Source organism: Patella vulgata, chromosome 1, assembly GCF_932274485.2.
Source record: "Patella vulgata chromosome 1, xgPatVulg1.2, whole genome shotgun sequence".
NCBI lineage: Eukaryota > Metazoa > Mollusca > Gastropoda > Patellidae > Patella > Patella vulgata.
The window spans coordinates 87,927,947-87,949,216 of record NC_065879.2 but is presented as its reverse complement, the minus strand read 5'-3'; the positions used below and the strand labels follow the sequence as shown (position 1 = coordinate 87,949,216).

General features: G+C 40.7%; 2 protein-coding genes across 2 annotated transcripts; one reads left to right on the top strand and one right to left on the bottom strand.

The window, feature by feature from the left end:
• The first annotated feature begins 3,464 nt into the window (after nucleotides 1-3,464).
• LOC126814595 (GTPase IMAP family member 4) lies at nucleotides 3,465-9,936 on the top strand. Its single transcript, XM_050539891.2, has 3 exons — nucleotides 3,465-3,584; nucleotides 7,504-7,545; nucleotides 8,800-9,936. Exons 2-3 carry the CDS (start codon nucleotides 7,524-7,526, stop codon nucleotides 9,780-9,782), a joined length of 1,005 nt encoding a protein of 334 aa, XP_050395848.1. The 5' UTR covers nucleotides 3,465-3,584; nucleotides 7,504-7,523; the 3' UTR covers nucleotides 9,783-9,936.
• A 3,753-nt stretch (nucleotides 9,937-13,689) lies between these two features.
• LOC126815365 (GTPase IMAP family member 4) lies at nucleotides 13,690-21,252 on the bottom strand. Its single transcript, XM_050540997.2, has 3 exons — nucleotides 21,132-21,252; nucleotides 18,269-18,304; nucleotides 13,690-17,010 (listed from the first exon to the last, which is right to left on the bottom strand). Exons 2-3 carry the CDS (start codon nucleotides 18,291-18,293, stop codon nucleotides 16,076-16,078), a joined length of 960 nt encoding a protein of 319 aa, XP_050396954.1. The 5' UTR covers nucleotides 18,294-18,304; nucleotides 21,132-21,252; the 3' UTR covers nucleotides 13,690-16,075.
• Between the last annotated feature and the right edge of the window lie 18 nt (nucleotides 21,253-21,270).

Below are 21,270 nucleotides of genomic sequence, written 5' to 3'. Positions count from 1 at the left end.
GAGACACGTCACCGGTCAGCGATCGTTATCTAATCTCCCTTATAAACCTGTCACTGTAAATCTCTTTGATCTTTGAGGTATATTCTATGCCTGGAATAACTTGCGGTTTGAAAGTCGGGAGAGGTTTTGGATATATACAGGGAGATTTGGGGTTATTCTTCTGAAAGTTTTTCTTTAAACCTGTAACAGGTTATTCTTCCAGGGTAGGTTTTTTCCCATACGAAAACATGATCTAAGGTTTTTCTTGTGGGAATTCTGGGATATTCTCATCTTGCGTACATGTAAACATAGATGGTTTATAAGCAAGATAAAGTCTTCGACTTCGGTTATGCTGTGGAAGAAAGACTTCAGAAAAAACCCTCGACAGAAAAACCTCGGCCTGCCGGCCCCGGTTTTTCTTTCTCTCGGGTTATTTTCTTCAGTCTTTCTTTGCCCAGCATAACCTCAGTCTCGTTCTTTATCCTACACAAAATGCCCCTTTAAGTCCAGGGCTCACGGAAAATCTCTCTCTCTCTCTCTCTCTCTCTCTCTCTCTCTCCACACACACAGTACCTCCAGACCGTCCAAATCTGGTTCCGCCAAAACAGACCACCTACCACGTGACGTATTAGATTTAATGGTACAGCCTGATTCTCGGGGAATACTATCTTGTCCAGGAAATTCTAGACAGTCACCGCCGTTATGAATACAATGCTTTATATAAAACAATTTTTGAATTTCCTTCCCAGCTACATAAAAAAATTTAAAGATGGATTCCCAGAAAAGTATTTATCGGGTGGTTATTTCCAATAAAAGTATGGAGATATCCAATCTTACTAGAAAAATACTGGATTCCCCGAAAAACACTCATGGGGCGTATACAGGACAAAAATGTAAGGGTTCCCGTAATCAACAGGAATTTCTGCACGCATGATGTCAAAGGTCACACGTGAACATTGAATGCTTGATGTACAAGTTGATAAACTTCATGAAGAGTTAGACGTACAACACTTTCAGAGATAAAAATGACGGAAAAAGACGCGGGTAGTGGATAATCCAAGAATTTAATTAGGATTCGATATTTGTAATAAATAGTAAGCGATTAAAGACAACATCGTCTTATGTATGCAATGAATTCTCCTCTGACTTCCAAGACGTGACGTAAACATGGCCTGGTTTGATAGAATTTTAATAGCAGGGCATTCCTTCGCAATTACAATGTTTGAGAAGGATTTGAAGCATAATTTTGACAAATTAATTAGTTTGAATATGTTTTTATTCCATATATACCATTAAATCACCCAGTTTGTACGCGGGAACCCATCTTTAAAAGAACACTTTTTATAAGAAAAGTGCCTCGGTCGTGTGACTTTATCCTTTATCATCAGATGATGGGATGGGATGGGCATTCAAAGTGTGAGATAATGATACAGACATATGTGATATCACAATTAATGCTTTGTATCAATTAAATTGAATCACAATGTCATCGTATTAATTCATAATAAAAATTGACGTTAAACGGGGTGTTGAATTTTTCTCTTTAAAACGTCGCAGCGTGTATGTACATACGCAAAGCTGACGATAGAGAGGTATATCTCAAACAGGAGGCGTCGTTTCGAATCCCCGGTTGTACGTGACAAGGAGTAGGGTCGCCTGTCCAACCTCGTGGGTTTTCTCCGGGTCCTCCGGTTTCCTCACACTGCTAAAGACTCCTACGCGCGAACGAATTATTGAAATAAAATCAAACCATATGTTAGTCCCGAAATGACATAGTTTGTGTCGAGTGGACGTTAAAACCCATTCCCTCTCTCTCTCTCTCTCTCTCTCTCTCTCTCTCTATTTAATTCAGCCCCCTCCCCCCAAAGATACATTGTCTCAAGTACCGTCAAACCCCCTTCTGCAAAAATTCCTGTATCCGCCCTGCTTTAATATTGGGATCCCCCCCCCCCTGTCCTTTATCCATTGAATTATTATAAATGTGTGTCAGACATGGGGAGATAGAGCAATGGGGTTTAACGTCCACTCACATTGTTTTTGGCAAAAAATGAAAAAAAAGAATCATGGTGGAACATAGAAGGTAAGGGATCCAAAATATCCTTAGAACAGAGGTGGGAAAGAGCGGTATTTCCACAATGCAGCGATATATGGGCAGATAGGCGATCGGGACTAGGCCTAAAAGTGGATAATCGAGACTATGATTTTAATCGTGCCGACTTTAGTAATGATGATCGAGGCTAGACCTTAAATTCGTTTCAGAGTGAAGCAATTTAACTGAAATTTTCCGCATAATCCCTTTTCATTATCTATTTTCTGTCTATTATAGCGATAACTGTCAGCTCGTTATTTAATACTTCCATAATTCCCCTTTAAGCCCAGGGCGCACGGGAAATCGGGTACACAGCCCCCACCCCAACCCCCCGCCATATGTCAGTCTCCAAATGTCCTAGGTTGTGTCGCGTCAACGGTAATCCCCCCCCCCCTCTCTCTCTCTCTCTCCCTCCACACACATAGTACCCACCAGACCGTCTAAATCGTAGTTCCGCCAAAACAGACCACCTAATACGTGACGTGTTCGATTTAATGGTACAGCCTGGTTCTCGGAGAATCCTATCTTGTCCAGGAAATTCTAGACAGTCACCGCCATTATAAATATCATGCTTTATATAAAACAATTTTAGAATTTCCTGCTCAGCTTCATAAAAAAAATTAAAACACCACCTTTTTTGAGAAAAGAGTCACGGTCGTGTGCTTTATCTTTTATCATCAGATGGTGGGGTGGGATGGGCATTCAAAGATCGAGATAATGATATAACGTCCCACTCTTCTGCTCTTAAACTGGGCTAATAATGAAGACGGGCATACGCCATACAGTGTGCTATGAGGGAAATTTTGCCCGGGCAGCGGCACTACGGCCTACACTTATATCGGTTTTTCGACCCATCCGAACGACTAGACCGCTGTCCTTGTCAGGCCCTCCGTCCTGCATCACTGACAAGGGGAAACCACGCTGGAAAATCTGGATAAACTTTCTCGGCCAATGCATGGATCGAACACCCGACCTCCAGGCTAGCGAGCCAGCGTTTTACCCACTTAGCCACGTGGTCCTCTAGACATAATATGTGATATCACAATTAATGCTTTGCATCAAAGAAATTGAATCACAATGTCATCGTATTAATTCATAATAAAAATTGACGTCAAACGGGGTGTTGAATTTTTCTCTTTAAAAAGCTCAGTGTGTATGCATATACGCCAAAATGACGATAGAGACCGTGTATTTCTCAAACATATTCAAGGCAGCCCATCCCCCCTCCCCCACACAAAGATACATTGTCTCGGGTACCGGGCAAACACTCTTCTGTAAAAAATCCTGTATCCGCCCCTGCTTTAATATTGGGAGCACACACCCCCCTCCCGTCCTTTATCCATTCGAATCTGGATCCGCCTGACGTAAAATGTTTTAGAGGAAAAGCCCGATTCTCCGAGAATTACGAAGTCCAGATATAAATTAGTCAACGTACGCGTGGTTCTCTGCAGATAACACAGATAACTTGAGGTGTTCACAGGTCAACGACGAATACTGAAATAATATATTGTTCGAGGTAAGTGCACAATTATCACTATATGTACATATATCTAGGCGGTGGCTAGGTGGTTAAGACGCTGGCTCGCTAGCCTGGAGGTCGGGTGTTCGATCCCTGCATTGGCCGAGAAAGTTCATCTGGATTTTCCGACGTGGTTTCCCCTTGTCAGTGGTGCAGAACTGAGGGCCTGACAAGGACGCTGTCTAGTCCTTCGGATGAGACGAAAAACCGAGGTCCCGTGCATACATTGGAATGCACGTAAAAGATCCCTTGGCAGTTGGAATTCGATATAAGAGTAGGCGATAGTGCCGCTGCCCGGGCAAAATTTCCCTCATAGCACTCTGTATGGCGTATGCCCGTCTTCATTAGCCCAGTATAGGAGCAGAACAGTAGGACGTTAAACCCCATTTCATTTCATTTCATTTCATTTCACATATATCTAGGGAGTTGGATGGCCGAATGGTTAGCACGTGCGCGCTGTATCATAAGGTCTGTCATTGAGTCAACTGGCGGGGTTTCGATTCCCCGTTTGTATGTGACAAGGAATAGGGTCGCCTGTCCAACCTCGTGGGTTTTCTCCGGATCCTCCGGTTTCCCCCCACTGCTAAAGACCCCTTCGTACATGCTAATTATTGAAATAAAATTGAACCATTTTAGTACCGGAATGAACTGGTTTTTTTCTCTAAGTTTATATATATATATAGAGAGAAATGGGGTTTTACGTCCACTCGAAACAAATAAGGTCATTTCGGGACTAACACATGGTTCAATTTTATTTCAATGATTCGCTTGCGCGTAGTGATCTTCGCAATGAGAGGAAAACTAAGCTACCCTGAGAAAATACATGAGGTTGCGCTCCTTGTCACGTACAAGCGGGTAATCTTAACAAAACATTTGACGCAATGGCAGACCTTTTTATCATACTAAACTAACGCCGTCTCAATCTGTTTTACAGACCTAATGCGGCATCCGTCTTTTATCTCTGTCCAAGATGACTGACCTTTAAAAGGTCAGACCGCTGTAGTTCTAAGGGTGACGTCACATCACGATGTTTACCAACAAAGCAAGGTGTACCTATTTACGCTAAATATGGAATATTTTTTATCAAGATATACTTCAAACACCTTTATTTATTTTTCTAATACTAAAAAAAAATGTTTCAGAATTTAATTTGTCGAAAGAAAAAAGTTAATATTTTGTAGTCATTAAGTCGCATCGATGTCATCCTTATCAGTGATTGTAGCGGCCAAGCGAATATTCACTGCGGATCAGTGTGACGCCGTCTGTCTACAACTAGCTCCACTTGAGAACAGAAATAAAATGAAATGAAATGGGGTTTAACGTCCTACTGTTCTGCTCCTATACTGGACTAATGAAGACTGGCATAGGCCATACAATGTGCTATGAGGGAAATTTTGCCCGGGCAGCGGCACTATACGGCCTACTCTTATATCGAATTCCAACTGCCAAGGGATCTTTTACGTGCATTCCAATGTATACACGGAACATCGGTTTTTCGTCTCATCCGAAGGATAGGCAGCTGTCCTTGTCAGGCCCTCCGTCCTGCATCACTGACAAGGGGGAACCACGCCGGAAAATCTGGATGAACTTTCTCGGCCAATGTAGGAATCGAACATCCGACCTCCAGGCTAGCGAGCTAGCGCCAAACCCACTTAGCCACGTGATCCCCCACTTGAGAACAAAGACTAAGCTAGTTGACCGACATTTTAATTCCTAAAGCGACGATTTTAGTCGAAAAAAAAACCGTAAGTATACTTCGCGAATTGTTGTGAGAAGTATTTCTTTCGCTTCCATAATGGAATATGTTTATTTAGTCTTTGAGTGTATGACAGATGTGAGTACGGAGTAAAACTGCATCACAAAATATAGTATACTAATATTTGGATATGGCGGTCATTTAGATCAGAGATCTATTCTCGACGTAGATTGTTCTCTGTGGGCAGAATGACCTCATCATCTAACATGCACAGGAGCCACGGTGGCAAAGTGAGTATGACGCTGGCTCGCATATCTGGGGTTCGATCCCGGTGTTGGCCGAGAAATGTCATCGGGATTATCCAGCGGGGTTTCCTCTTGTCATTGGTGCAGGAGGAGGGCACATTGGTGTGCACGTAAAAGATCCCTCAGAAGTTTAAATTCAATAGAGGAGTAGGCCGTAGCACCGCTGTCCCGGCAAAATCCTCTTCATACTCATAGCACACTGTATGACGTATGTCTATATTCATTAGCCCAGTATAGGAGCAGCACAGTAGAACGTTAAACCCTGGATAGGGTCTGGATAGGTTAATTAATGTCTAATTAATAATTTAGATAACATTTCAGGCGTAAAGAAAGACCTGCAATAGACAGAATTAGCTCTAGCATAATGTATGTTTAAGAATTAAATAAAGAACTGGTCGTTCTTGTTATAATAGTTAAAAAAAACGTTATTCAATATTAATGTATAGAAAATATAAATCATTCTGAGGGAAGTTATGTCTGTTTGAAAATGTTGCGTAGCAACGGTACTTGACAATCGAGACAAAATCTCCGAAAATCCATTTTAATGCATTTAAATCTTTGCCATCGGATGATCTACAGTTGGTTATAGTTATGTCACGTTTATAAATTTCTAAATAATCATTTACAGGCGGGGGAGTGGAGGGGGGTGGTCGAATGGTTAGCGCGTGTGCGTTGTATCATAAAGTCTGTCATTGAGGCAACTGGCGTGGTTTCGATTCCCCGGTTGTACGTGACAAGGAGTAGGATCGCCTGTCCAACCTCATGGGTTTTCTGCGTGTCCCCGGGTTTCCTCCCTCTGCTCAAAACCCCAACGCGCAAGCGAATCAAAGAAATAAAATTGAACCATATGTTAGTCCCGAAATGACCTAGATTGTGTTGTGTGGACGTTAAACTCCATTTCCGAATGGTTTTTTGTCCCATCCGAACGACTAGACAGCTGTCCTTGCCAGGCCCTCTGTACTGCCCCATTGACAAGGGGAAACTGATGAACTGTCTCGCCAATGCATGGATCGAACTTTCGACCTCCAGGCAACCTTGCGGAGATCAGGGCGGCTGGTAAATATATACAGTTTCTGGAGAATCGGGAATTCCCGGTAATCGTTGATAGAGTTATTGATCGTTGCACGATTCTCATCTTTAAGATCAGGGCGACCCGTTAGTACAGTTTCTGGAGAATCGGGAATTCCAGGCAGGTATCCATTGATAGTGTTATCGATCGTTGCACGACGGTCATCTTTGCTGAGAGTAGGACGACCAGTTAGTACAGTTTCTGGAGAATCGGGAATTCCAGGTAACCACTGGTTGTGTTAACGATCGTTGACGTCTGCAAGAACAAACTTTACAAAGTACACACACACTGTAATAAAGAGGGACAGAAATGGGGTTTAACGTCCACTCGACACAAACTAGGTCATTTAGGGACTATGGTTTAATTTTATTTCAATAATTCGCTTGCACGTAGGGGTCTTTAGCAGTGGGAGGAAACCGGGGGACCCGGAGAAAATCCAAGAGGTTAGACAAGCGACCCTACTCCTTGTCACGTACAACCGTGGAATCGAAACCACGCCAGTTGACTCAATGGCAGAACTTATGATACAACGCGCACGCGCTAACCATTAGGCAATCCAACCCCCCCTATGCACAAAGGAACAAGAATACCAAATTTCATGTCGAGCGTACCAAAATTGACGGAGCCGTGGGATTTTTTATGAGAGCGCTACCCCCATGAACAACAAGACGAGGAGCGCATTGGACCTAATTTCTGGTCCAAAATGTCTGAATCTGAAATTGCCATTTGTATTCCACAGTGTGCAAATAATAAAGTTGCATCTTAGAGCGTTGTTATAGCAACGCCTGTAAATGGCCATTACATATAAAAACATTCCTATATTTTGTTTTGTGTTTACTTTTGTAGATTAAAAAAGAGAATAGAAGATGCCTTTTACAAGTCCAGAAGGTAGGCTAAATATTTATTAGATTTTTCTATGCCTGCATTAAAATAGCATATTGTCGTCATCCCCGCTCATCCATCGGTTCGTCGCAGACAATTGCTTTCAATAGAGAGAGAGAGAGAGAGAGAGAGAGAGAGAGAGAGAGGGTTTAACGTCCACTCGACACAAACTAGGTCATTTCGGGACTAGCACATGGTTCAATTTTATTTCAATAATTCGCTTGCGGGTAGGGGTCTTTAGCAGTGGGAGGAAACCGGAGGACCCGGAGAAAACCCACGAGGTTGGACAGGCGACCCTACTCATTGTCACGTACAAACGGTGAATTGAAACCACGCCAGTTGACTCAATGACAGACCTTATGATACAGCCCACTCGTGCTAACCATACGGCCATACAACCCCCCTGCTCTCAGACTCTCTAGGAGCTAGTTTAAATTTATACACAGTTTTCATGTTACAAAGACGAGAAATCCTATCGATATTCAATGGTTTTTGATAGTTACTGTCGGAGTTATGGCCCTTAATCAATATTTGAAATATCATGAATACTCTAGAAACTGAAGTTGGCTTGAAATTTATACACGGTGTTTAAGTTCACGCAACACAGCATCCTATTGGTTTTAATTTTAGAGTTATCGCCCTAGTGGGAATATACGGACCATAGTTCTCACGGATTGACTTATATTCATGCGATGAAGAATCCTATTCAATCTGAGGGGGTTAGATGGCGGAATGGTTTAACGTGTGCGCGTTGTATCAATAGGTATGCCATTGAGTCAAGTGGCGTGGTTTCTATACCTCGTATATATGTGACAATGAAATTGGGTTTAACGTCCGACTTTTCTGCTCAAACTGGGCTAATGAAGACGGGCATACGCCATACAGTGTGCTATGAAAGAACTCGGACAAAGGCGCTATGGCCTGCTCTTACATCTAATTCCAACTGTCAAGGTTCTTTTACGTGCATGCCAATGTATACACTGTACACGGGACTTCGGGTTTTCGTCACATCTGCACGACTAGACACTGTCCTTGCCAGGCTCTCTGTCCTGCTCCGCTGACAAGTGGAAACCTCACCGCCAACACTGGGAATGAACCCGAGCCGAGACCTGGTTAGCGTGCCATCGTCTTACCCATTGATTCACCGCGGCACTGAATCTATGGGTTGTTGTTAGCGAGCCAACGTCTTACCCACTGATTCACCGCGTCACCGAATCTATTGCTGTGTCAGTAATTTGTGTATTTTCTTGTTTATTTTAGAGCTTAGAATGGTGATGTTAGGGAAAACAGGAGCTGGTAAAAGCGCCACTGGAAACAGTCTGCTGCAGACTAAGCTATTCAAATCCAACAATTATGGCGCGTCTGTCACCGTAAACTGCAAATTTGGAAACAGGCATCTTGACAATGGGAAAAAGTTGGTAGTTATCGACACACCAGGTATATTCGACACCAGGAAAAGCAACCTTGAAACGTCGAAAGAGGTTATAAGGTGTATCGGTCTAGCTTCACCAGGTCCCCACGTCTTTATCTTCGTTCTGAAGATCGGTCGCTTTACCCAGGAAGAGATGGAGACGATCCAACACCTCAAAGATCTGTTTGGAGAAGACGTTGTCGATTACGTGATCATTGTATTCACCGGTAAGGACTCACTTGATTACGATGATATGACCATTCATGAACATATCCAGCACTGTCCACCAGATCTACAATCACTGGTTGCCGAGTGCCATGGGAGAATAGCTACCATTAACAACCGAGCAGAACCACCGGCATTAGCAAGGGATGTTAAAGCTATTCTAGATTTAATGGCGGAGACCGTGAGACAAAATGGCGGAAAGTACTACACTGGAGAGATGTTTGAAGGAGCAGAAAGGGCATATCAAGAAAAACTTCGACTTCTCGAGGAAGAGAAAAACAAGAAAGAGCGGGAACTAGAACAAAAAGAGCGGGAAATTGAGGAAGAGGCGAAGAGAAAGATGAAAGAAATTGAAGCGATGAAACTAGAACACAATGAAGAGAAAAAAGAATTAGAGAGAATTAAGAAAAGACAACGTCAAAAAGAGCAGGAATTAGAAGACGAACGCGAGAAAATAAAGAATATCGATCCGAGACAAGAATATCGAGAGGATGTGCAGGCGAAAGATGGCGCTATTGTTGAGATTGCTCGAGGTATAGAGAAGGTTGGGCGTGGCATTGGACGGGGCGTCAAAGACGCGTGGAATGGATTCCTTAGTTTTTTTTGATTAGATATTTCGTTAGCTGATGTCGTTCTTACCCGTATCCCAACACACGAATTCGAACTGATCAGCTGAAAATAATGGTTACTGTTTGCTTTAAGACTATAAACTGTGTTTTTTTTATGCCAAATGAAATATATAAAAAATGCATCATGTAAGAGTTAAGAGCTTAATTTACCTATGACAGGCCTTTTTTTGCTTGTGCCGAAGTGCTGTTTTCTGGGGGTTGTAGCTTATTCCAACACTAACGACGAAAACTCAGATAAATAGTTAAAATTGTACTTTTAATAAACGAGTGTCCAAAACTGGCTAACGGTCCCAATAACGAGATAGGTATCGCTAGGACGAGCCGGTCACCAGACTAAAGTTACAGTAGAATATGGAACATATATACAAGCTTAGGATTAAAATAATTATATAATAATATTTGAAAAGAAATGTTAAATTGTATACATAGGAAACAGATGTTTAAATACAGCAGAAGATATGGACATACCAAGAACGCGTGTTAACTATAATTACGTAATATATATCGTTTTATTTTATGATCAGTGGAATACCGCGTTTTATCAGTGAAATAAAAGTGTTATTCCACTGGCTAGTTGTTTTTACCTAAAATGATTGTAAAATCATAAAATAAATTGAAATAAAATATGTTATTCACTCTCAAACGACAAATATCCTCTATATATTACGTATAAACCCAAACAGTTAAAAGACTTGAAAGAAAAGTGCATGAGATATCAATTCGGACATTGGTCAATTACTACCTTAACTAAAATTATATCTTAAAATATATACAAAGATACATTATAACACTTGAAACATAATATAAATAAATAAGACATTTATTCACATTCCAAACCTAAAATCAACTCTCTAGATCATCGTTCGTCGGATGGCTGTGTGTGTGAGAGAGAGAGAGAGAGAGAGAGAGAGAGTTGTCACAAATTGATACCACGTCACTTGACTTAATGACAGACCTTATGATACACCTCCTTTATTAACCCAGTTCGGAGCCGAACAGCACGACGTTAAACTCCATTTAATTTTCACCTGATTGTAATGCCACCCAATCTCCCACATATAGATATTAGCGTCACTAAATGAATTAGAAATGAAATGGGGTTTAACGTCCGAACTGGGTTAATGAAAACGGGCAAACGCCATACAGTGTGCTATGAAGGAAATTTTGCCCGGACATCAGCACTACGGCCTACTCTTATATCGAATTCCAACTGTCAAGGGATCTTTAACGTGCACGCAAATGTGTAGATGAGACCTCAGTTTTTCATCCTCTGGCAGTTGGAGTTCAATATAAAAGAAGACCGTAGCACCGCTGCCTGGGCGAAATGTCTCTCATAGCGCACTGTATGGCGTATCCCCGTCTTCAATAGCCCAGTCAAAGCAGAACAGTAGGACGTTAAACCCCATTTTATTTCATTTCATTTCACGTTAAACTCACATTTCATTTCAGTCTTGTTGAGTACCTAGGGGGCATAGGCGTACGAGCCAGGGGGGCAGCTGCCCCCCACCCCTAACTTTCGGGCAATCTGACTTTTCGGGTCAAGTAAAAAAATAAAATGCCCGAAATTTAATAAAACACCAACTTTACTTTTCGTTTAATTGAATACCACGAATTTGTACTGAATTGACTTTGGATTAAAGCATTTTCGGGCATCGATTATTTTTTGTGAATGCAGCTGCAACAGTCTGATTGAATGGTTGGAATTCAGGTCGGCATTGAGTGGGATTTCGGTTACAAAACCACTGGAGTTGCTCATCTCACGGGCTATAATAGCAGAAAACGCATTTGCGGCGGTTACATTTTCAAAATTTTCTACATGAGGGCAAGGCCCCCATACCCCGCGACGATCGGTTGTTTGTATGGGATTCGGGTCAGCCACCTAAGGTAGGCTATATTGGACACAATTGAAGTTGCTGTATTCAAAGGCTGGAATAGCAGGAAAACGCGTTTGCGTTTGTCAAATTTTCCCAATTTTTTTTTGTGTGTGGGGGGGGGGGGAGGGGGCGCTAACCCAAATTTTTTTCGGGCATTTCCGGTTCTGCCCCCCTAACAGTCACCCAGCAAGTACGCCTATGGTAGGGGGCCTTGGTGCTCCCATTCAAACTGTAACATTTTCTTCCAATCAGATTAAAACACAGATCCTATTTCGTTTCGTTTTTTTATAGTTCAAAATTTCATTTTACTTGTCTTTACTACACTAAGATCTGGAATAGTTCTTATTTAACTCATGTTCTGCTTGAAGTGAGGAATTCGCCAATGGAACGGTTGTTACGGCGTGGTGCACGGAACTGTGGGTAATCCACTAGAAACATCAATGCTGATTAGTTAATCAAATGTCCTACGTCATAGGGTCAAAAGCTGCTCGTATGACCTCTGACGCGACCTATCGCTACAACCGGTCAGATCTTCATGTAGTGTAGGCCATCGAAAGAATAAAAAAACGAAACGAAATATAGATCTGTACTTTAATCAGATTGATTTTCTTCTGGCAGCTTGAAACTTTACAGCAAAGTTGTTCCTGTTTCAACAGAAAACACATACAACGTTCTTGTTATTATGAGATATTTTGAGTGGCTTCCATTATATTCTATTAAACATACATTATACAAGAGCTAAATCTGCCTATTGCAGGCCTTTATTTGGGCCTGAAATGGTATCTAAATTTTTAATTAGACTTTTATGAACTGATCCAGACCATAATCAACTCTCGATGCCATGGGGTGTCTCCGATATTAAGCAGATTAGAAAGGTTGAGCCATATTTCAATTTGAATTTAATTTAAAGGTGGAGGAGCTAGATTTAGCTTCGAATAACCAGTACGGTCGTTGCAATTAATGCACGCGTCTTTTCAAACCTTCAAAGGCTAATATCTTCGCTCGCAATACAGTAATTTGAAGTTCTCAAATTATTCATTTTACATTCGAACTATTATAGGAAGAATGACTATCTCTTTATCTTAATCATACATAATGTATCTTTAATCTGTTGAAATTGGTGAAATTTAACTTCGACTATCTCTTTATCGAAATCTTAGATAATGTATCTTTAAAAAAGGCACAAGCTAAGCTCTGATTATCATCTGGATATAAACTGTTTTCATGTGCTTCCAATAGATCTGTAATAGATTTCACGTCTACTATTAAAAACTTTTATTATTTAGGCTTTTAAACTAAATTTAATGCTGTATGTCCTATCACATCCATTGGGCAAACCGAGTCAAATCACATCCATTCGGCAAACTGAGTCAAATCACATCCATTCGGCTAACTGAGTCAAATCACATCTATATATGCCACACCTGCTATTGAAACTCTACTAAGCTTTCATTATGTACGCTCTTCAAGTAGCAAACCCCGAACATATAATTAAAGATACATTAGGTAGGATTTAGATAAGGAGTTGGGCGATTTTGCTATAATAGTTTAAAAATAGATAATGGAAAATGAACATATTGAAACTTTCATTCCAATTACTTTATTCTGAGCGACGATATTAGCCTTTGAAGGTTTGACAAGATGTGTGCTTTGATTGTAACCACTGACCTGGTTGTTCGAGGCTAAGCCTCGTTTCACCATTTTAAGATAAAACCATCAAATGGCCACAGATCACTAATGATTTTCTCATTGACTTTAATGTTCATTCTCGTCTTTTAGATCGGCTCTAATTAACGTTTTCCCAAATTTTCGATGGGTAGAACGCTTTCTACCACAGATGGAGCAACATGTGGCAATCTCTTGTCCAAGAGCACGTATAAGATTCACCATGGAAAACTGGAAGTATTTTCTTACCTACACTTCAATCTAGCCAAACTCTCAACTCTCGTATCCTTTCACCTCAAAATCACGAATCCCCCCCCCCCCCAAAAAAAAACAAACTCGCAGAAAATGTATTTGCAAACCCTTTTCTTCAATTCTAAACTACAACGTCAACAAAAATCACCATGCAAAAGGGGGGAAGGGAAGGTGAGAGAAAGACTAAAAATAACTTTCACCCTCCATTCGTGACGGTGTTTTGGTGAGCTGTGTCCAAATGCCTGAATTGCCAAAACTAATAGCTCTGTAAAAGATTTCTGCTTTATTATGTGACGCCACACCACGCGGCGTCAATCATTGGTTCAATGACGTGTGCATTGTTTACATGAGACGTCACTGGTTCGAGCAGAATGGTGCCTTTTACCTTTTACTCATTTTACATACTCATTTACACTAAATAGGACATTTTTTTTACCTACATATACTTCAAACACCTTTATTTATTTTTCTAATGCTTAAAAAAATGTTCTAGATTTTAATTTGCAGAAGGAAAAAGTTAATATTTGGAGCTCATTAAGCCGCATCGACGTCATCCCTATCATGACGCACTAGCGAATATTCACTGCTGATCAGTGTGACAAGATGTGTGCACTGATTGTAAACAATGACCTGGTTGTTCGAGGACCAATTTTAGATTAAATCATCAAATGACTGAACCGTTCTAATATACTTAAAATCGGACATACCCGATTGCAACGATGTGTTTAAGGATAAAGAAACTATGTATTTGTATTATCTTTTCAGGAGATTATGGAATGATACAACGCACAAAATATCATACTGGATTCAATACCCTACTGGATTATATTTAACACATTAATATTATATTATTAAGAACTTATGGTGTTATACAACCGATAAAGATAGGTTGCCAGGCAACGAAACATACGCCCACAGCAGCAAAGTCGTCTGGGCACTCAACAAGAGTTGTGGCATATTTGTTTCTTTTGTCGATAATGATGTATTAATAATACCCTACGCTATGACCTGATTAAGAGTAAAAACTCATTAAGTAATTAATAGAAAATCATTAGAATTGTTTAGGCTTCTAGTTCTGCCCCAAGGTAATGTATAGCAAACAAACATTTAATATCATGGAATTAGCTGTTCAAGTTATCAAAAATCACTGAAAAGCAACATACTTTTTGAGTCAAGACCTTCACAGCTGTGTATCAATCTAAAGTTAATCGGATGAATTTAGCCTGAGCATCCGCAACATATTTTGAAGTAATCAAGGGCCATAATTCTGCCAGTAATTATCAAAAATCGTTGAAAATCACTTGGCTTCCAATATTCCAACATTAACTTTAGTCTCTAGAATCTGATGACCTTAAACACTGTGTATAAATTTAAAGTCAATCAGGTATTAACTAGAGCGGCCACAAGATATTTCAAAAGTGATCAAGGGCCATAACTCTGGCAGTAATTATCGGAAATCGTTGACAATCACCAGGAATCTTCGTCTCATGACCTTAAACACTGTATATAAATTTAAAGTCAATCGGGTATTAACTTTAGCCTCTAGAGCGTCCACAATTACGGATGGACGGACAGACGGACCGAAGGACGGCGGCGACGACAATATACGACCACATTTCAATGTGGGCTTTTAAAAAACCATACTGGATTATAAACTATAAAATAAACTACTGGATTATATATTTCACATTATCTTATTAAGAATTTATGGGATGATACAACCCATTAAATATCATATTTCACACATTTATTATTTTTTTTAATATACGAGAAGGAATTCGCGTATCAGGCAAAACAGGGCCTAGGCCTTTAGTCACTTTGTGACACTACGGATAAAGTTAAGTCGTGGTACCCAATAAATATACTAATGTCCAAAAGAAAGTACACTGTGCATTTTGTGCTGCATCAACCAAAGTCGTTTTTCCATGGAATACGGTATTTGGGTAGAATGTCAATTTGTTTCACATTTTTATTTTGCTTAGAAATGTTGAGTTTGGACGCAAGAGACAAACTCAGTAATGCTTTATCAAATGTTTTTAATCTAAACAAAACTTAGTCACTCTTTTAGTGTGTATACTTTCTTTTGGGCATCGGTATAGATCGATAAGACACTATCGTCTATTGCCTGCGATATCACCTCGGTGGAAGCGGACGTTACATAAAGCTATTTCACACACACACACACTATCGTCTATGACTTTCTTTGACTTCACTTTGTGGGATCAATTATTTCAATCACCAATTAACTGCCCAGGAACACTGTTTATGTTGTTACTAAGTTTATATAACAAATGGAGAGGGGATCTATAGGCTTCTGCCTGTTCTCCAATCCAGTTTCTGTGAATAAATATTGTTTAGAAAAAAAATATAACAAATCAAGCAAATTAAAAGGTTACAATACAGCAAACTAAAAAAAGATACAAGCTAAACTTTGATTAACATCTGGATATAAATTGTTTTTATGTACGTCTATTCAAGAATTACAACTTTTTTTTTATTACAGCAGAAGCAGCTTTAGCCAGCACGGCTGTCAGAACATCTCCAATAGTCTTAATTATCAGTTTAACAATACTGTCCGATGACTCGACCTCTTGTCGCACTTCTTGACGAGTATCGGTATTCTTCAGTGCTTCTAACTCAGCCTCTAGTCTCTGCTTCTCGTTCTCATGCTCTTGTGTTCGCCTGGAAGCAGACGCTTCGATTTCTCTTTCCCGTTGTTCAAGTTCTTCGTGTCTCTTTTGGAGTTCTCTTTCCCTTCTATGCTTTTCTTCGTCGATTAACCTCATTTTTTCGTTGAGTGCCTCTTCTGCCGCCCTGTACATCTCTCCCGTATAGTAAGACCCGCCATTGTCATGAATGGTTCTCCTCACCATATTAATAATGCCATCAACATCTGCTTGAAGCTCGGCGTAATCTGCACGATTATTTATTGTGGCGCAGCGTGAACGACATTGATGAACTAATTCGTTGAGCTCCGGTGGAGCGGTCTGTAGATAATCGGCCAATGTTAACTTCTCGAACGCCAGAGACTCTTTACCAGTGAAAACGATTACAACATGGTTGATGACATCCTGTCCAAAGACAGCTACCAGATGATTTACGGTATCCAGCTCCTCCTTGGTGAATCGGCTGATGCTGAGGACAAAGAGAAAGACGTGTGGACCGGGTGAAGACAGACCGATGCACCTAGCTATTTCCATCGTGTTTTCTTCGTTAGTTTTCCTGGTGTCGAATAATCCTGGTGTGTCGACGATGCAGAGCTGGGTGCCATCGCGAAGGTTACCTTGAGCAAATTTACATTTAGACGTGACAGACCTTGCAATAGTACTGGATTCAAAGTGATGTCTTCCCAGCAAGCTATTACCCAACGCGCTTTTTCCCGCGCCTGTTTTACCGACCATAACCATTCTGATTTCTGAAATGAAAACGAAAATTATAATTCTAATTTCTGAAATGAAAACGAAAATTATAATTCTAATTTCTGAAATGAAAACGAAAATTATAATTCTAATTTCTGAAATGAAAATGAAAATTATAATTCCTGAGCCTTTGTAAGATTGAGATAAAGAACTGACCGGTTCAAAAAAAAAGATAACGAAAAAATGAATACATTATTAGAAATGTCAGTCAAATTACTTCATTATGGGCAAAGGTTGATAAGAATTCCTCCATATTGTGTCCGACGATTGCCGAGTGACAGTTTATGTTCTCGATTGTCAAGTACCGTTGCCAGGATAATAAGTCTCGGTTAACAGTCCTTCAATCAGCACTATCCGTGCGTGACGTGCATATTATCAAAGTCACTAGCACGGGTATAGCCTTGAGCCGGAGCACTATAACTCCGAAACCAGAATTAGAAACATAAGCCCACAGATCACTAAAGATTTGCCCATTGTCGGCATTGACTTTAATGTTAATTCTCGTCTCTTAGTCCGGCTCTAACTTTTTCTCAAATTTTCGTTGGGTAGAACGCTTTCTACCGCAGATGGAGCAACACGTGGCAACCTCTTGCCCAAAAGCACGTATGAGGTTCACCATGGAAAACTTGAGATACACAAGCTGGAAGTAGAGACAAGTAAACATGCAATTTTTGACCCTACATTTCAACCTAACCAACCTCTCAACTGTTGTATCCTTCCGCCTCAAAATCATGAATAGTCACCAAAACCTGGTAGAAAATGTATTTTCAAACCCTTTTCTTCAATTCTAAAAATAACGTTCGCCCTACATTCGTGTGCGTGTCCAAAACTCCGAAACCGAAAGTGTTAGTCTCTCGCCACTAGGTCTATGTTACTCCCGGTCCGCGCTAACACGAGCTATACACCAATCAGCCTCCGGACAGCCCTACTGTAGCCGCCAACCCAGAAGAGACAGGCAGAGAAACAAACGACAGTCACAAATATTAGTATCGATGAGTAATTTCGGGACTCACATTATTGTTAAATTTTATTTCAATAATTCGCGTGCGCGTAGGAGACTTTAGCTGTGCTGGGATAATACCCACTAGGTTCGACAGGCGATCCTACTCCTTGTCGCGTACAAGCGAGGAATCGAAAATACGAGCATTTCTGTTTGGTGACAGAATGAGGCAGGTGGTGAAATTAAGATAGGTTTCTAAAAATCAGAAGAAAAAAAAAACAAATGAAACGAGCTTGTAGTGCAATTTCACCTACCCTTATCTATTCTGGATGACGTCATAATTCTTTAATCTACAAAATAAAAAATAAAATTCAATACAATCAATAAATAAAGCGTCGAGTTGGAATTCGAAATAAAGGTAGGCCGTAGTTCCGCCAAATTCCGCTCATGGCATTTTTTGAAGGCGAAAAGTCGAATTGACTTGACAAAACGACAAAATAAAGACGACGATTGACGAGTAATATTCTCGCTTTGTCAGGTGGATTTTGTCGACTTGTTGCCTTGTTCAGAAGGCGAGGATTTAGAATGGACGCTAACTATAGTGTTCTATTTCGGCCACTTCGCGCGTCGCCCTTGAAAAAAGGCGACGCATCGACGCAAAATCCGCGTCGCGCGTCGTGCGTCGCCCTTTTTCAGTGTTAAGCTATAGAGAAAAAAAAGCGACGCCGGATTTTTAACAAAAGGTCGCCCTTTAAAAGGCGACGCGTCGCGTCGCGTCGCCCTTCGCGTCGCGTCGTGCGTCGCCTTTTCTGAACAGATATTGTTTATATTTTTGGTGATGAAATGCGCAGGAGAATTCATTTGCAGTTTATTTGCCGTTTGGTATTTTATGTTCAATACATATTTGACACAAGGAACTGTCATTAATATCCTTTATATAACAATACATTCCTATAATACCCAGATTATGTGTTATGTTTTAAATCTCTATTCTAAACTTAAAATCGAAAAGGCGACGCGACGCAAAGGGCGCCCTTTACGTCGCGTCGCGCGACGCGTCGCCTTTTAAAGGGCGACGTTTTGTTAAAAAGCCGGCATCGCTATTTTTTCTCTATAGCTTAACATTAAAAAAGGGCGACGCACGACGCGCGACGCGGATTTTGCCTCGCGCGTCTCGCGACGCGGGAAGTGGCCGAAATAGAACACCATAGCTAACAGCCAAAACACCAAGATCCACATATTCACGAAAATTTAATTTTCTCAAATTGAGGTTCCCATTGGTTAACACAGTGATTCTCAACCAGTGTGCCGCGGCACACCTGTGTTCCGCAAGATCTTCCTAAGTGTGCCGCGAAAGAAGCCAGCTAATTGACGGATGAAATGTGTTTTTCTTTTCATGTATTTAATTTCGGTGATTCTATGTGTCCATTACTAGTCTGTGTCTACGGTTGTATGTCGTCTATGACTTGCCATGTTTTTATTTTGCAAAATTCAAATATTTTTCATATATATTTAGTCAGGTGTGCCGCTACTTTTTCATATATTTCAAGGTGTGTCGTCTGGACATGGCTTAATCTCTGTACGGATACAACATGGTCTTACCTTAATATGGATAATATACCCCGTGTAGACATGGGGCCTTACCTTAATACCGATAACATATCCCGTGTAGACATGGCCTTACCTTAATACCGATAATATACCCCGTGTAGACATGGCCTTACCTTAATACCGATAATATACCCCGTGTAGACATGGCCTTCCCTTAATACCGATAATATACCCCGTGTAGACATGGCATTACCTTAATACGGATAATGTACCCCGTGTAGACATGGCCTTACCTTAATACGGATAATATTCCCCGTGTAAACATGACCTGACCTTAATACGGATAATGTACCCCGTGTAGACATTGCCTAATTTCTATACGGATATTATTACCCGGTTGTGATTGGAAATCGGGGTGTAATGCAGGGACGGAGTGGGGGCCGGAGGATCATGAGTCTCGTCCGGTGTGGGCTCCCAACTCTAAGGGGTCATGGGTGATTGTCGCCCCTGACTGTAATATAAATGGCGCTTTCTAGAGTAAATCCTCATGTTTTAACAGCTCATGTACAAATCTTCAGTGAGGCATTGTTACTAATTCCTCTTAAACGAATTCATCAAATTCAAGACTATAACGGACCCTCAAAATATGTGAGACCCCACCCCCCTCCCACCCCAACTCTTAGGCTCCACATAGGTTCATCTCTCGCGAGATGGTGGGGCATAAACATTATAAACGTGAATTATGAAATAAAAATTGATGCATATGTTAGTCGCGAAATGACCTAGTGTTACATAATCAGATTATCTGATGTTAAAGACGCTTCCTGCCAACTTGACACCTGATCGTTATCGACATGCTTGAAGTTCTTGGTCTATGTGATTATGTAATGATTATGTAAACGTTAACTTGCTGCCATGTTTTATTTAAACTTTCTTTGTCTGATTAGCATGTATCGAATGTAAACTTGATATGGGATACATTAGCCAGATGCCTAATAAGAACCTTTGTTTAAAAGGGTTTATAAACCCAGATTAAAAAACAAATAGGGAGAGCGGTCCAGGCAGGACATGAGAGTAGTCGGAGGCTAGGCGACGTCTGGTAGTTAACTCCAGGTCAAGGAGTTAAGACCGGACAACGGACAACTGATGTAATTTAGTCCTGGGGGTCTTTAACATTGCGATGTTTGTACATAATATGTTAGAGGCAGAATAAAAGTATTAATAGAAGCTGAAACTAATCTTGTCATCCAGAACCTGATTAAAGAACTACTACTGGCACACTAGTTTGTGTCAAACCACCTCTCTTTTCTGCATATTCTGTTTTCATTATCTATTTTTCAATTTTTTTTATCTAATCCTACCTAATGCCCCCTTTACGCCCAGGACAAACGGAAATTCAAGTACAAAGGTCACCCCCCTTAAATATGTCAGTTTAGAAATGACCTAGTCTAGAAATGTCGCGTTGACGGTAATTCTCTCTCTCTCTCTCTCTCTCTCTCTCTCACACACACACACCCGTACACACACCCACACCCACCCACACACACACACACACACACACACGTACACAGGTAAAAGCAATAGCTAAATATATTTAAAATCATTAAAATTAAAATGTCAACCTACCTTTTGCTTATAGTGTGTCGTAAAAATTGATCATATAAACTGCAGGTGAAAATTCAGTGTAGACTATCAGCGAGGAATGTCGTCTGCTTGAATGAAATCACCAGGCAGATGCACGATATAAATCTATTAATAGTAACAT